Below are 15,929 nucleotides of genomic sequence, written 5' to 3' on the forward strand. Positions count from 1 at the left end.
TGATTAAATTGTTTAAATAGCTGGAATTTTGTCAATATTTATGAAAAATTTGCAACTGTTCAGAATTAGGCACTGTTTTGAATATGGTGCTCGCACGGTACTCAATTTTAGAACCGTGTCGCGATTCAGTCTCACCAAAGTTATGATTGTAGAAAATATCGATTGAATTATACTGGGCAAATGCTGGCCGTCCAATCCGCTTTCACTCGTTGAACCACAACTACAAAAACAACCTTCGTTTTAGTAAACCGGACAAACTCTTGGATTAGTTATTTGCTTGAAATCGAGTCAATGCAAAACAAAATCTTTGGATATGTGAGATTTCGATTTTTTGCGACCTAGTTCCTTAAAAAAATAGAATACGTTTAATATACTTGAAATAAAATACTTTACAGTAATAACACGTTCCATATAAACCACATTTTGGTGAATTCTTGCTTTTTTATCTTCAAAGTTTGAATGTGTTTCTTGATAAAACACCAAACTGTGTTTAAGAAAACACGCTACATCACCTCTGTGTGATCATCCCACACCTAATTCGGGAAGGGTTTTAGCTACCCTTCTCGTCAGAAACTCCGAAAGAAGCTAATGTACGTATAAAGATACTCAATAGGATATGCTTTTTCGCGTTTTAATTCAGTATGCGCTACTTTCTGATAATCAATTATAGCTTGATTAAATCATAGGCTGTCCTTATCATCACGTGCCGAATCACACGTTTACTCCATCAATCTCAAACGGTTGACGTTTGCTTCAAAAATTTGTTTTAAAATCAAATGTTTTTATTCAAACGCAGAACTTGTTGAAATCAGTATCGCATTATGTGGCAGCCCATCAAATTGCCTATTTCAGCCACCCACCCACCCACTGAATGAAATCATTTTTACCTTCACAACGCGTGTTGGAGTATAGAAAATTTTTTATTCAATAGCTTGCTTGGATCTAGCGTTACAGTCAGACACAAAGAAACTATATATACTATATAGTATATTATATTATATAGTAAATACAATAACCTGCAAATCAACATACTTACAAACATTCAAAACATAATACTATAATGGTTTGTTAAGTCGTTATAATTGACCCCGGTGAGTCCTCGTTTCATTGCTTTGACCAATACACTAGTTTTAACAGTAACTTAGCTCTGTCAACAGATGTCATTCATCGGAATAATATAGAACCAAACATAAGCAAGATTCGATCCGGTGATCACTCCATGGCCATGCAGCTGCGCAGCTTCCGAGAGTACTTACGTTTTACGAGCTATTCCGGGTTTCGCTTCTTTCGGGGATTTTTCTTGTAAAGCAAGAAAAAAAAACTATTATTTTCTAAAACACTCTGCTGGAACTTTGGCGTCGCCACCTACAATATTTTTATTAGATGGCTCCCTTACCAGCGCGGTTTTAAATTGTACATAAAAGCATGCTTCAATTACACCTATTTATAAGTGCGGTAGCATGAACATGCTATCTTGATTTTAAACAGCATACCTAGTAAAAGTTTTTGAGCAAATCGATATTCTTTATACTCAGCTATTCGCAATGTACGGTTGGTTAAAAATCTATCGACTGTCTTTAATTTGTGAATTTCGTAGCCAATATTAGTTAAATACATAGAGGACATTACATAGAGGAACGCCAATTGGCGGTTATGGTAACGTATGCATTCAAAAAAATGGACTTTTTTCGGGTGGCGATTAAAAAACTAAGACAGCTAATTGTGTCTGGTGAATTTCCCGTGGAAGGTAACTATATTAGCTTACTTGCAAAAAAAATTCTACGCCCTTGCGAGCGGCCTTCCGGCAGTTAACCGGAACATTCGCCATTGCGGACAAAAACGTGCATGTAAGCATGTTTTTGAGTTCTTTCTTCGTTTTATTGATCATTTCTCCTCAGTTTTCGCGACAAAATTGTTGAAGTAGATCTTACGCTTCAAGTTTGCCAAGAAATTCTCGATGGGAAGCAGCCGGGAGACGTTGGGCGGGTTCGCCGACTTGAGCACCACATCTATATTCTACCGCTCTATCTCCTCCAACGATCGCTCGTGACCACCTTATTCAGCCGCTGCCGCTGCGCCATTGCCTGCAGCTTCAAGACCAGTGGACGGGACTACTGATTTCTGACCTGTATGTCCATGTTTGCCAGACAGGGCTGAAAACAGTTGACAGAAAATAATGAGTTTGAAAAAAAGGAAAATATCAGTTCAATATATTCCCTCTATTGTAACACTAATATCAAATCATAGCACTCGGAGATATTTGATACCTACATATCCAAAGGCTGATTTTGAATTTGCGCGCGTTTTACTTTCCCTACGCAGTCTAGTGAGCTACTTTCAGTTATCAAAAAAATCAGCATTCAACAAATGAAATGATTTTTTCAGTAACGCCTCTAGACACACAGGCAGTTAACATACATTGCACCTATGTTCGCAAGAATTTAGTTTTAAGATTTTTTACTTAACACTTTAATTCTAATCACAATAATTGTACAACTAAACAAAAAATATAGCTGCATATACCTAAAAAAATAAAATTCTAATAGCGTCTGAACTAACCATTGAACTAACCATGATTGAACACACAATGTAAATTATATTATAAGCATTTTTATGAACAATCTTGATACGCATAGGCGCTCCCGGAAAAAAATCATTTAGTTGAAATGAAAATGATTTTCTTTAAAGTTCAGACTCAGTGATATCATGTGTGAGTTGACTGCCACAATCACTAAAGGAAAAACAAAGTTCACATACTGGACGGCGGCGTTCACGATAGCGCCCTTAATTCATTTATCAGGTAGCACGAATCATAGGTTGCTGATTTCGTAGCTAACTCATTTTGGCGCATTTTAACAGTATGATTTTGAATTTTTGCAGCTCTGTTGCCAAGTACTTTTTCACTGTTTGGCCGGTTGCACCGACCTCCCGGCCAAGCGCACGCAGCGATGTAACCACTTTCCTCTCGGTCTTCCTCTTCAGTATCCTTTGGAGCTTCTCGTCGCTCAGGGTCGTCGGCCGTCCGGAACCGGGCTTTCTTTCGATGCTCTGATTGTTGTCCAATAGTGCCAAGATGTTATAGATGCCGGAACGGGCTTATCCGGCGTCTACAAAGTGCCGTACGATGTCTGTTTTAGACGCGGCGGGATACCGTTCTTTGCACGCGCACACTTCTGAATGGAGTAGCTTGACTGTTTTCGCCATCACGGTTGGAGTTCGACTGATAGAGCTGTAGGATTTTTTTTGCAAGTAAGCTAATATAATTACGGTACGGGAGGGTATTTTCAGCCCATTAAGCGATGGCATCTATTTTTTCGACCTATCGCCTAGTTCTAGTGGAAGAGCAGGTAGTTTTGACGTTCTTTAAAAAATATAGTAAATATAGTAAAAAATAAAAATAGTAAATTACTTACAGTCTTGATAAAATAGTTATTTTATTGGTATTTTTATTGGCAAAATAAAAGGCAAATAGGCTGAATTTAGAAACTGCTGCTGAAAATACCCTCCCGTACCCTACCTTCCATGGGAAATTTATCAAACTCAATTGGCTGTCTTAGTTATTTTTTATCACCATGCGAAAAAAGTCCATTTTATTTAATGTATACGTTATTAGACAGGTCGCACTGCTTAACGGGCTGCACTGGCCCAACTTAACGGAATTAAACCGTAACGTAAGCAAATAAATCGAACTCTTTCGTTATACCTAGAGATGTCCGGTAATCGTTTGATAAAATCAGCATCAGCAGCATTTGTGGCTCGAGCATTCTTCACAATCATACGAATTCAACTAATCGAATAACAGAAAACAAAAAACGAATAAATTAATTAATCGATTAGTGAAGGCCATGCTCGCCGATTAATCGGTAATCGAGTAATTGAAAATTTCGGGCATCATCACTAACACCTGGAATACCTGGAATACTAATATCTGGAGTATCTTAAGGCAGCATGCGGGGGTTTTCTTCAGATTTACTTTGCATCATTGCCCTCCCTGCTTACGAAAATTGCTGTCGTTGATAAATCTAAGTATGTTTTCCCAAAAAAAAGAGGAACATCTCAGAAATTAATCATTTTCAATCAGTTAATGGGAATAATCTTCTGTATTAATCTCTAAGAAATGTGAATGTATCCCGTCGAATTCTGTGAAAATTTGTTGTTGAAAGTTTGTTTATTTTGAACCGTAATAGGTTTTCTCTCACTTCATCTCAACTTCTCCGTGAAATGAAAACAGTTAATGATGTCTAGATCATGTGACCACTGCAGAATAGATGCCCAATACCTAAGCAAAGCAAAGCCTAAGTGCAACATTTCGTTTTCGAAATTCTTTATTCGACAAACTTCGCAGACATCCGTTAGGGTACAGGACAATTGCGGGGCTAATACATCGTTCCTATTGACTCTAACAACCACTCCCAGCTGAGATTCAAACATACGACGAGTGGCTCGTACTTCGTCAACAGGAATGCCTAATTTGTAATACTCAAAATGGTCTTGCTTCTGTAACTGCCAATTCGTCTGTGGCAAAACCGCCTGTTTTTGTGGCACATAGTCATTGTTGAAGAATTTCGTATGCTGCATAAACTTCCAAACATACTTAACACTACGAGTGCTTACAGAATAAACGCGACCAGGGAATTTAATTGCTGCAAGTAAATATACAGCTTACACTTCTTCAACGTAGGGCTGCGCATTGAATTATAGTGATACAATTCGCATTTACTCTGGCATTGCCCTAAGCATCTAAACAGAAATGAACTGCCAAAATATTTGCAATATATTCTCGAATAAAACAACTTTTAAAAACACATTTTGTTTATTTTTCTGGTATACGAGTTCGTGCTGAATACTGTTCACTTTTGTTATAACGGTTCAGCTGGTAAATCAGATGGATGTGACTTAGTGGTTCTTATGTTTTACTTAATATTTTTTTATGTGAGTTGTTGAAATGATTCATACAAAAATTGTTGGATGCTGTATCTAACTGAAACTTTTAATCGGAATTATGTACTTAATATGATTGCAATGAAATCACAAGGAACAAATAGTTCATATATCAGTAGTAATCGTAGGTCGTTCTTGTCTACATATCAATTTAACTACTAAGATTCGAACTTCTAAAAGTTACTATTTAACTCAGGACATTAAGTCCGTCTTCAAAAAGACAGGCATCTTACTCTTTGCAGAATATAGATAATAAGTTTATGAATTAAAAAGTAACTTTTAAACGCATTTATACCGCAAAGTTAGAGATACCCGAGTACTAAATCATATAGTTTCATACTAGTGGATCAAAATAAAGTATTATCTGGATCTAGCAAATATTTAAGAAGCTGTTATATTCTAACAACTCTAAGCCATCAGACGTCATAAATTAAATACAAACCTAGAATTATTTTACAAAGTGATTCAATCTCTAAATCATGTTATACAAAATATAAACAAAGATCACCATAGTGGCACAACACTACGTTTCACTCAAGAATCATCAGCTCCAAGATCACTGCATTACTTGGTTCAGAAGTTCAGACACAATCAGTTAAACGTAGAGATGATGCCTCGGTACAGTAATGATCACGGATAAGGAAAGATGTTCAAGCCAATGTTACAGCGGCAATCTTACTTTATTTTTTCCTGGTTTTCGTTCTTCAATACAATAAATTAAACGCAATGATGTCAATGTCGAATTCCGAGGATTAGATTTGCTATTTTGAATAATTAATTCACTGATTCATTTTAAACTATTTTAATGTTTGTGATTGCTTTAAAATCAACAAGGTACTGTTGTATTGGATCTGATCAAAAGTTGTTTGACAATTATTATTAGACTGCAAGCTAGAAAAATGAAAATAGCAACTTAAACTTGCACCGTGTTTGGTTTGCAGTTTTGGATGCACTAGTGTAAGTCGCTTATCAATTAGCTGCTTCCGAATTAAAGCTTCTTTGCTAACAAAGGACAATCTAGAGCCATAAATAAAAGATTTAATTTTAATTGGGAAACTTATTCCTAGCTGTGAATGCTGTCTATGTTAGGATTTCCTTTGTTGCTTTTAAAATATATACACAAACAAATTTTACAATGTTTATGGTTGTATATACTTATTACTTGCAGATTTAATGCAAATCGAAATAATAAATCACCTATGTCTATTTTACTTAGTCTCACTCTTACTCAGTATCTCATCATTACGCATCCTCATCCTCTTCTTCCCCATCAACCTCATCGCCCTCCTCTTCCTCCTCATCTGTAAGTAAAATAAAAAGATATGCATGAGTTTGTTTTGTGACGCTCACTAAATATGGCGGCAAAATATGTACGCGCGTTGGATCTAAAAGTTTTGAAACTAACCTTCTGCTTCTATATCTTCTTCTTCGCCATAGGGAAGGTCATATTCTTCATCTTCACCCTCTACTTCCTCACCCTCATCCTCAACGTCTTCTTCTTCTTCGCCCGCGCCATTTTCGTCCTTCTTCACTTTTTTGGATTCTGTGGATTTTTCCTGAAATAATATTAAAAGAAATGGTTTAAATGCAATCTATATATGTGAGACTTAAAAATAAAATTGATTAAGATCATCTTTTCGAAACACAAACAAGCAAATCTAATAAATGCTCCAATAATCGCCTATAACTATTTCCGGCGGCCTGCGTAGAGCATAAAACAGGATATTTTTTCTATGTGTAGAAGGGCAGATCTAGCATTTGCTGTGGGCGCTGTTGTATAGTACTATTAAATGGTTGGTTATTCAGTACACAACACAAATACAATTAATGGTTTAAAAAATGTTTATCACGCTAATGCTTCCTAACTTGCAAACAAATCGCGCACTTTCCGTTAACAGATGTCTGATGTTACAAATACATACATACAGAAAGCCGGTGTTTTGCTCGTCTCACATTGACATATAAACAACTCATACAGATCGATGATATTCCAAAAGCGCGTCATTTTTTAATGATCCCCATATTATACATGTGCCAAACAAGAATACTTCGTTATGTTGGTGTGGTAGTACAACAAAACAAACACACTTCTATTGCAAGATGGTATTTACACATATAACTCACTCATCTTGCAAAGGAAATGATATTACCTGCAAAATGACGCCAAGCCATAAGAAATTGGCATTTAACCGTAATATTAATCAAAATCATAGAATAGTATTAATAATGTCAGACTTCTATTTCAACAAATCTTTGTAGTACTGAGCGACATAAACCAAGCGATATAATAATGTATTGAATAAAATGATACATGTATCTGACAAAAACGTGTTTGTGGCCGCCATATTATAATTTCTTATAGAAATAATTTTGCTCATTGTTACGATTCAATTGTTTCAGAAAGACAAACAAGTACTTATCATCTAAATAAAACTTAAATTGTTCGCAAAATTAGTTCAAATAAAAAGTAGTAGCAAAGTCTATATTTTTTCATTGAAGCATGCCGGCCGGTATATTGGCGGTTTAAAGGCTTCCTCTCAAACGTATGTATTTCTTATCAAATTTCCGCTAAGAGGTTGTCACATTGTCTTAATTTTATGATTTAATGAATGCGCTTCCAAATTAGATGGCTAAAGGACGCTGTTAAGGTACTTACATCAGCGGGCCGCTTCACTCCTTTAATTTCCTTGGTCTCTGCTTTTTCTTCAGTTGTGGCAACGCTTTCAACTTCAACTTCACTCTTTTTGTTTTCTGAACTCATCTTGATTAAGGTTTAGTATATAAGGTAGTTACTCGCGGAAAATGTAGAGCTTAACACTTTTTAACAATTATGGAAACAACTTTGTTCCAAAGAATTTTCTTGATTCTACTTTGAGTGCGAAGATGTAACCGCAACGAAGCTTAAAACACGACTGTGCTTCTGGTTTGGTTTGACGTAGAGAAGGTAACAAGGTACAGGGGATACAGAAAGCGTCGCTTATATGATGACGCCAGGTAAAACCTCAAAATATGGGTTTATTCGAAGAAAGTTCATTCAATTTGTCGGTAAACCATGTTCGATATTTTAAACCACATAGATATTTTCATTTTAGATGGATTTTTCATTAAAATCTTTGATTTGTTTACCCAAAAAGTGGGCTGCATGAGTATGTGGTTGTTCGATTTTGTTTTGCTGTCATGAGTATTGGCACGAGGACGCATTTGCTTCAGTTGAATTTTCTTGTTTTCTGATACAAAACTGATGAGTACGTCCTACGTATGATAGAATATGAGTATCAGCTGCTCGTTGATTTTACTGTTAGCAGTGAGATTAACTTATAGTAATATTTTCCATGAGCTACCTATACTGATTATGTTGTGCTGTGCTTGATCAACTCGTTAACAAAACTGATTCCAACTATCTAAGCGTGCTGCTACTTGAGTTTCAAGAATATTTTAATTTTTATTCCGATGATTATTATGAAATGCATATATTGTTTAATGTTTAATCCGATAAAACAAACATATCCACATTATTAATATACTCATTGCATATTTGTAATACTACCAGTAAATATTTGTTTTATAGATATGTTTTCTGTATATGTCCTGTCCTATTATTGCTAGCAGGACACCATTACACAATTGTTAATAACATGCAACTAATGCTCGAGGCTGATACTAGAACTAGGTATAGAAATTTTGTTCTAAAATTGGTAAGTCGCCCAAAAATTTTTAGGTCGACACAAAAATAATATTATTTATACAGTTTTTCACAATGCGTCGTTCCGAAGGATGACGCTTACAATGCATGGAACACGCGGGCTTTCAATCTTATAACACGCATTCTAATTGAAGGGTTATTTACAGATGCAGAGTTTTTTTTTGCAGCTGAAGATAACTTCTGTTGTCATTTATTCATATCCCTACAAGATAATAAGCTCGAATACACCAGTATATTGTATAGTATCAATTGATATGCGTATTTTGAAAAGATCAGTGTCATTTTACTGATAGCACGCATCTCGTTGATGTCTTTTTTGTTTATATCTCTTTAGTAACCAGTGATTGACACGGGAACGACCTTAGGATATACCTACTTACTTTTCCCGTATCGCTACAGAAGCACTGCAATTAAGCTTACCATTAAGAATTGGTAGAAGAGAATTATAAGATGCAAAATAATTTAATGCTCGCAGAAAATTCCAACCACTTCATGCTGCGGCTGTGAGTTGGTACGACATTTTCCTATATGATAACAAAGTTGTTCTACCGTCTGCCTCTATCCGGGTTTGGCATGGATCTATTCGCTTTGATTTTGCTCTTTTGATTGCTTCAGTCAAGCAGAATTTGAATTTGGGGCATTTGTAGAACTAGCAATTATCTACAATATTGCTGAAAAATGTGTTTCATCTGTTGTATTTACCCCGCTGTAAAAACAGCGCTCTTTTTGCCACCAACGGGGTAGGTAGCAGCCTTATAGCGCCATAAATACAAAAGGCATAGCAATGATTACTACAACAATATTGCAGATAATAACTAATGCCCCATACACCACTTTTATAAATTCTGCTTGGCTGAGGTGTAATAATCAAAAGAACTTAAATCAGAAAAATAGCTTTATAAGATTACCACTATCATAATGCATTTCGTTTCAAATCATTAAATTAATGTAGACCTGTGTAAAATGATATGACAATAAAATTAGTCTTTAACATATTAAGTTTTTACAATTTACTGTGATTGTAAATTTATGTTCTTGCAAAAGTCTTGTAGTTTGCAAATATTCTTATCGCAACTAGCAGAACAATAGAATAGAACAAAATAATAATAATAGAAAAAAAGTCGACAAAAATATATTTTTATAACCAATTGTGTTATCGAATGCTATGAAAAATATTATTTTGCATATAATTCTGTGAATCAGTAGCAATTAGAGAAATGTGGTCTTGAATCCCATGCAACGCAAATTGTTTTCCCATGTTTTGGAAACTACGTTCTGTGCTTCAGTACTCAGCATCAGGGGCGTAGCCAGAAATTTTCATTATTCGGAAAATGAGGAATTATTTTCAGTTAAAAGCTAATTTGGTGATGGTTGAGGGTTTTTCATTTGACAAAAAGATCGAATGGAAATAAAAGAAAATAGATTAACTTTTAAGAACAGTAGTTTTTATAGCTAAAATATAACTCTGATAATCCAAGTGATATAAATTTAATTTTTATTTATATGTGTTGCCGTGACATAATAACGTATAACTGATATCAGAAAACTTTAAAAACATCCAAAACGCGTCCATTATAATATCAGTTAAACTTGATACCGTTCTCTTACCCACCACACTTATACCGATTTTTTTTTTACTTTCCTGGTTCAGGTAGATTTGCACGACAGATAGTCGAACTGTTGCCGATGCGTTCATAAATTAACCAAGAATGTATCCCAATTTACCTGAAAAGGTTTATTTTGATTCGCAGTTTTTAACGGTCTAGTAGGCGGTTTAGAGGTCGATTTATCGCTATTAGATAAAGCAACTCTAATGCTTAAGACACAAATAACTGACACCCACAATATAGAATGTCCTCCTTGCATGAATTTCTGTAACTGTCATTTTGAAAAACCCACATCCCAACACCCGACCATCTTTTCTGCCAAACACTTCAAAGTGTACAGCTACACAAATAAAAGAGCAAACATAGCTTCATTCATTTTGTCCTTACCTAAACAGTAGAACAGGCAAAATAATATGAAAAGGGTAGTAAAAAACCTCATTTAATCCACCTGGCGGTGAAAGGAACCTTTATTATACCATCTTACTTGTTATTTGAGATAGAAATTTACATGTATGATTTTAAAAAACAGTTTGGCAAAACGACGATTTTTGGGCCCACCCTATTTTAGAAACAGATAACCCAAACGCCAAAGAAAAAAATCCGGGTCTAAAATTTTCGGAATAAGTTTACAAAGTTTGAACAAAATCGGAGCACTTTTAAATTTTGATGGATCATTTTTTCATGAAATTGCTGACTAAGTATAAGTAAGTTGTTATTGTTTTGAGTAATTACAAGTAAAAGTATCAGGTATCAGCATCTTTGGCTCGAGCAGCACGTTCCTCACAATAATGTGGAAGATTTGTGCCTTGCCCATCTTGCCCGTGTAGTATATCTAGAAAAATCGCATTCGATGCACGAAACCAGCATATGCGTACTGTTTTGAGGATACGTACTGCAAATTATATGAGAACAATTCACATTCATAAGTATTTGTATACGATGAAATCCGACTCAACATGATTAGTTCCATAATGCTATACAATTCTGCGACGAAAATCATTTGTAAATCAGTTATTATCATTTTGTACGAATAAATGTAAACTAGGGTGCACTTTATTAAGCTTTATGTAGGATTTTGAGTTTGTTTAGCGATATTTAAGATGATGTTCACACATTATTATACGATTTGTGGTTTGCTGGGTATAAAAGAGACATTCCAAGATTTCATTGTCATTCGAAAAGTATTCACCGTTCGAACTTCGAATGTTATTAACCTGATAATCCTTCGATTTTGACAGTATTTTATTAAGTCGACTTGCCTCGCCGAAACTGGAAACGTTGCTGCAGAACCTGTGCCAGCTCGTGCGTGCTGAAGATCGCAGAGCCTTTGCATAGGCTCTCCGGGCCTGCTTGAAAGGCTCCACGCCATCCCTACGACGTCTATTCCAGGCTCTCCTGCATCGTTTCTTTAGTTCCGCGAGATGAGAGTTCCACCATGGTGTTCCTTTAGTCGTTTTAATAGTTTTTAGCGGGCAGGCTACTTCAAAAGCTTCCGCAATAAAAGATGTTTTGATATCTACAGCCACATCCAAGTCGATCGATGACTCAATCGTCGGTTCGAATCCTTGAAATTTCGTCGCCAGTTCCTCCTCAGAGTTCCCAGTCAGAAAATCTCGGATTGCGAAATGTTGCAGCGTTCAATGAGACACCCAAATGATCAAAATATATAAAGCAATGATCAGATATTGGTGTCTCATTTGAAACATGCCATTGTGCCAACTCATGACTGGTCCTGTTAGAGCAGAGTGTTATATCTAACACTTCCTCTCTACCAGCTCGTATGAAAGTTGGACAATTGCCAAGGTTGGTACTACTCAAATATTCCATCAAATCAGAGCCTCTCAGATTGATATCCGAACTGCCCTAAATGATGTGATGGGCATTGGCGTCACTGCCTACAATGAGCGGAAGGCCATTAGATTGGCAGTATCTCACCACATTTCTGAAATCGTCGCTGGGAGACGGTTCATCGTGCGGTAAGTATGCAGAACAGTAGACATAGCGCCTATGGACATCATCCACGACGAGTTCTACTGTGACTGCACAAATATCTCGAGTAGTCAACTCAGAGATAAGGCATGTACTTATTGACCTGGGCATCAAACGAGGATTTGTCATACCAGTTTTGCTGAAAACAGCCAAAGTTCTGGTTTCCAATATCCGTCGAATGAAAGTACCCCTTGCGAAAATATGGCTCCTGAACCAATGCGATGGTGACAGAGCCATTAAAAAGTTTTTCGCATAAATACAAATTTGCTGCCCGTTTGTGTTGAAGATTTATTTGTGCAACTCTAACTATTTGACTAGCAGAGTATATGCACAAACAATCTCCAACACAGATCAGACAGCAAATTGTAAGCGAAGCCAATTATATTGGCCAGAACGCACTTGGCGTAAAACCCATAAGGGAAATTGGGCAGGACTACTATGCTGTTCCCACGAAACGCAAGGGACAACAAAGATCGACCGTACCAGAGCCCCGCATGGCACAGTAGGGACAAGATGCCCAAAACACTCCGTTCGCGACTGGCATGTTTTCACCCCTCCAGCCATTCAGTCATCGACACGGAGTTAGACATTGACTTAGGGGCTCCTGATTTGCCGACTCTCACGGCAAGATCAGGTCCCGTGGCGCAATTTTTGCCCAAACGTACAATTCGGCACCAACCGCCAAAGGGCATAACTGCAGATTGTGTAAAACAGACTGATTGAGAGTCTCTCTCTCTGTGCTAAGCCAGCTGAGAAAATAAATCTCTCCCGGTGTACCCACACCCCGCAGCCACGCCCTCCGAAAAACCGGCACCGAACTGCATGATTAGGTAGCCGGAAACCACACGGCGAGTGTTCCGCCATCTCTGTCTGCATACGACAACCAAGGCTGCGTACCACCCGGTGCGCAACTTTGGCTGCCGTACCCCTGCCGGCACCTCGTGGAGATAGAGATAGGAGTTAGAAAACAGAGGTGATATATTTGCACATGTTCACTCATTTACCAACCTAAACACTTGCCAGCCTAGACACCCACAATATAGAATGTCCTCCTTGCATGAATTTTAGTAACTGTCATTTTGAAAAATCCACATCCCAATACCCGACCATCTTTTCTGCCAAACACTTCAAAGTGTACAGCTACACAAATAAAAGAGCAAAACATAGCTTCATTCATTTTGTCCTTACCTAAACAGTAGAACAGGCAAAATAATATGAAAAGGGTAGTAAAAAACCTCATTTAATCCACCTGGCGGTGAAAAGAACCTTTATTATAGCATCTTACTTGTTATTTGAAACAGTTAAAAACAGTTTGGCAAAACGACGATTTTTGGGCCCACCCTATTTTATAAAGAGATATCCCAAACGCCAAAGAACAAAATTCGGGTCTAAAATTTTCGGAATAAGTTTACAAAGTTTGAACAAAATCGGAGCACTTTTAAATTTTGATTGATCATTTTTCATGAAATTGCTGACTAAGTATAAGTAAATTGTTATTGCTTTGTGTAATTACAAGTAAAAGTAAGTTGTAAGAGCTAATATTAATCTTTAACATATAAATTGCCTATTTAAGGGTTTAGTTTATAGGTTTTTGGTAAAATTGAACTATGCATAATTTCGTGTAATGCCATTCTTCTTATTTGAATAAAGTTTTATCGAACAAATTTAATCAATGTTTTATTAAATAATTTTAGACCGGTAAAACCAATCCTTATATATATACCGGTAAGTCCAATACCCAGATATATTCGCAATGTTAAAACTACCCGATTTATGCTAAAATAATTAAAATTATCTTGGTTGACATTGCTATAAACTATTGTAAATTTTATTGGATACAACCAAACGCTCCTAACTTTCGTAGTATACGTCGAATAAAAAAAAAACAATTTAATAGCGAGCTATAGCTATTAGTGATGGGCAGAGCTGCCATAAATCAAAAACATTTTATCAAGAAGACTGGCATCTCGTCCACGCGCCCATACAAATGACGAGTACATAACAGAAGCAACAGCGCGCCCTTCCCGGCAAAAGCTGAAGCTTTGTATACATGTATTGGCGGAAAAAAATGTGTGCGAGCATGGCAATACGTTGCATACGTGTTTGTGTACATCCATATTCTAGTTTACACACATTAGTATGTGTTGGTTCAACTTTAACTCGGTAGATAGCATTGCTGTTACCCTTCAAAAGAGTAGTAGCGCATGTTTTGTTGTATAATAGCTTATCAAGCACTTGTTCATGGGAATTAGCTGTACAATAGTTGAATAAGTTATTATACAACAAATTTGTTACTTGCGTAGCCATCTGTAAAAGCGCCATTCTGAGCAATACGGAGACATCTCCAACCAAAATCAAATTAAAAATGAAAGCGCGAAAAATGGAACAGCGAGTTTAGTTTGTCTGTGCTTCAATGTTAATTCTATGATGCTGCTCAAATATTACGAAAACAAATTATGCCTCCGCCAATATGGCTCGTAAAAATCTGGATACAGTAGGATGTCGAATTCACCAACAAATGCGTGTCGCCTATCGAAACCATGCCAAAATCGAGACACTTGTTTGATATGGAAGAGTTTAATAAGAATGGATCAAAAATAAGCTAAATAAAATTAATCAATGATATATCTACGATTGCAACCATTTCAACCTTCCGAAATATTCTACAACCAGAAACTATTTTTCAAGCACTTACCGATGTCATCATTTTGGGTCATTTTAAACATGTGTGCGAAAATTGAATGATGTTTAAGCATATTTATGGAAGCGAAATACTTCGTTTGGCCAAAAACGAATACTTTTGTTGCCAAAATCGGTCCGTGCCAAAATCGAACCATCGAACCGAAATCCCACTGTACTTGAATGCCTTATACTCTTTGCTTTTATTCGAAATTGTCATTAAACATTTTTGCCCAAAACTTAATCTATTACGTATGATTTGGATTGACTGAATTTAGTTACTTTATAACTTGTTAAACGAAAAAATAGTTCACTATATCTATTTTATTGGCTTTGAATACTTAAGAGCCTTTTCACTGTACCTAAATATAAAGTACTTTAAATGACTACGTATCTCAGTGCTAATTCAAATAATGTTTTCCCCGCTGCCTATTACAGGGATACCTCGATATAAGACAATTTATAATCTCAAAAAGTTGTCTTATATCGAAACATGATTTTTTCACAAAAAATTAGCATTAGCAGTCACCAATTTTGCTCTGTGTTGTGTGTTTAAGTTTTTTGAACTATTTAATATTGTTTGAGCTATTAGTTGTTTACAATTTTTGGAATTATTTCGAAATAATGAACAAATTTATGGCGCCGCTTTTGGAATGAAAAATGTGCTCTGGTGTCGTTACCAACTATGTCAAAGGAATTTATCTTATATCGAGGTAAAAACTGTCTTATATCGAATTGTCTTAAATCGAGGTTGTTTTATAACGAGGTTGTCTTATATCGAGGTATCCCTGTAGCATACCTCGAATCTTTGCTAAAATGTACATATTCAAGCCAAAAGCGTTTTTCATATTTTGTCTTATACTAATGTATACTAAAACTAATGTATAATTATAGCCTAAAAGTGAAAGATATTATACGTATCTATCAAACATATCAAACATAAAAATGTAAAAGGGATATGATAAAAGAGTGAAAATTATTGCAATTTTCTCCAACTTTATTATTTATTT

General features: G+C 36.1%; 1 protein-coding gene across 1 annotated transcript; it reads right to left on the bottom strand.

Moving 5' to 3' along the window:
* Positions 1–4,809: 4,809 nt before the first annotated feature.
* LOC128742727 (acidic leucine-rich nuclear phosphoprotein 32 family member B-like) lies at positions 4,810–7,844 on the bottom strand. Its single transcript, XM_053839174.1, has 3 exons — positions 7,598–7,844; positions 6,347–6,497; positions 4,810–6,242 (listed from the first exon to the last, which is right to left on the bottom strand). Exons 1-3 carry the CDS (start codon positions 7,700–7,702, stop codon positions 6,184–6,186), a joined length of 315 nt encoding a protein of 104 aa, XP_053695149.1. The 5' UTR covers positions 7,703–7,844; the 3' UTR covers positions 4,810–6,183.
* Between the last annotated feature and the right edge of the window lie 8,085 nt (positions 7,845–15,929).

Source organism: Sabethes cyaneus, chromosome 3, assembly GCF_943734655.1.
Source record: "Sabethes cyaneus chromosome 3, idSabCyanKW18_F2, whole genome shotgun sequence".
Classification (NCBI taxonomy): Eukaryota; Metazoa; Arthropoda; class Insecta; order Diptera; family Culicidae; genus Sabethes; species Sabethes cyaneus.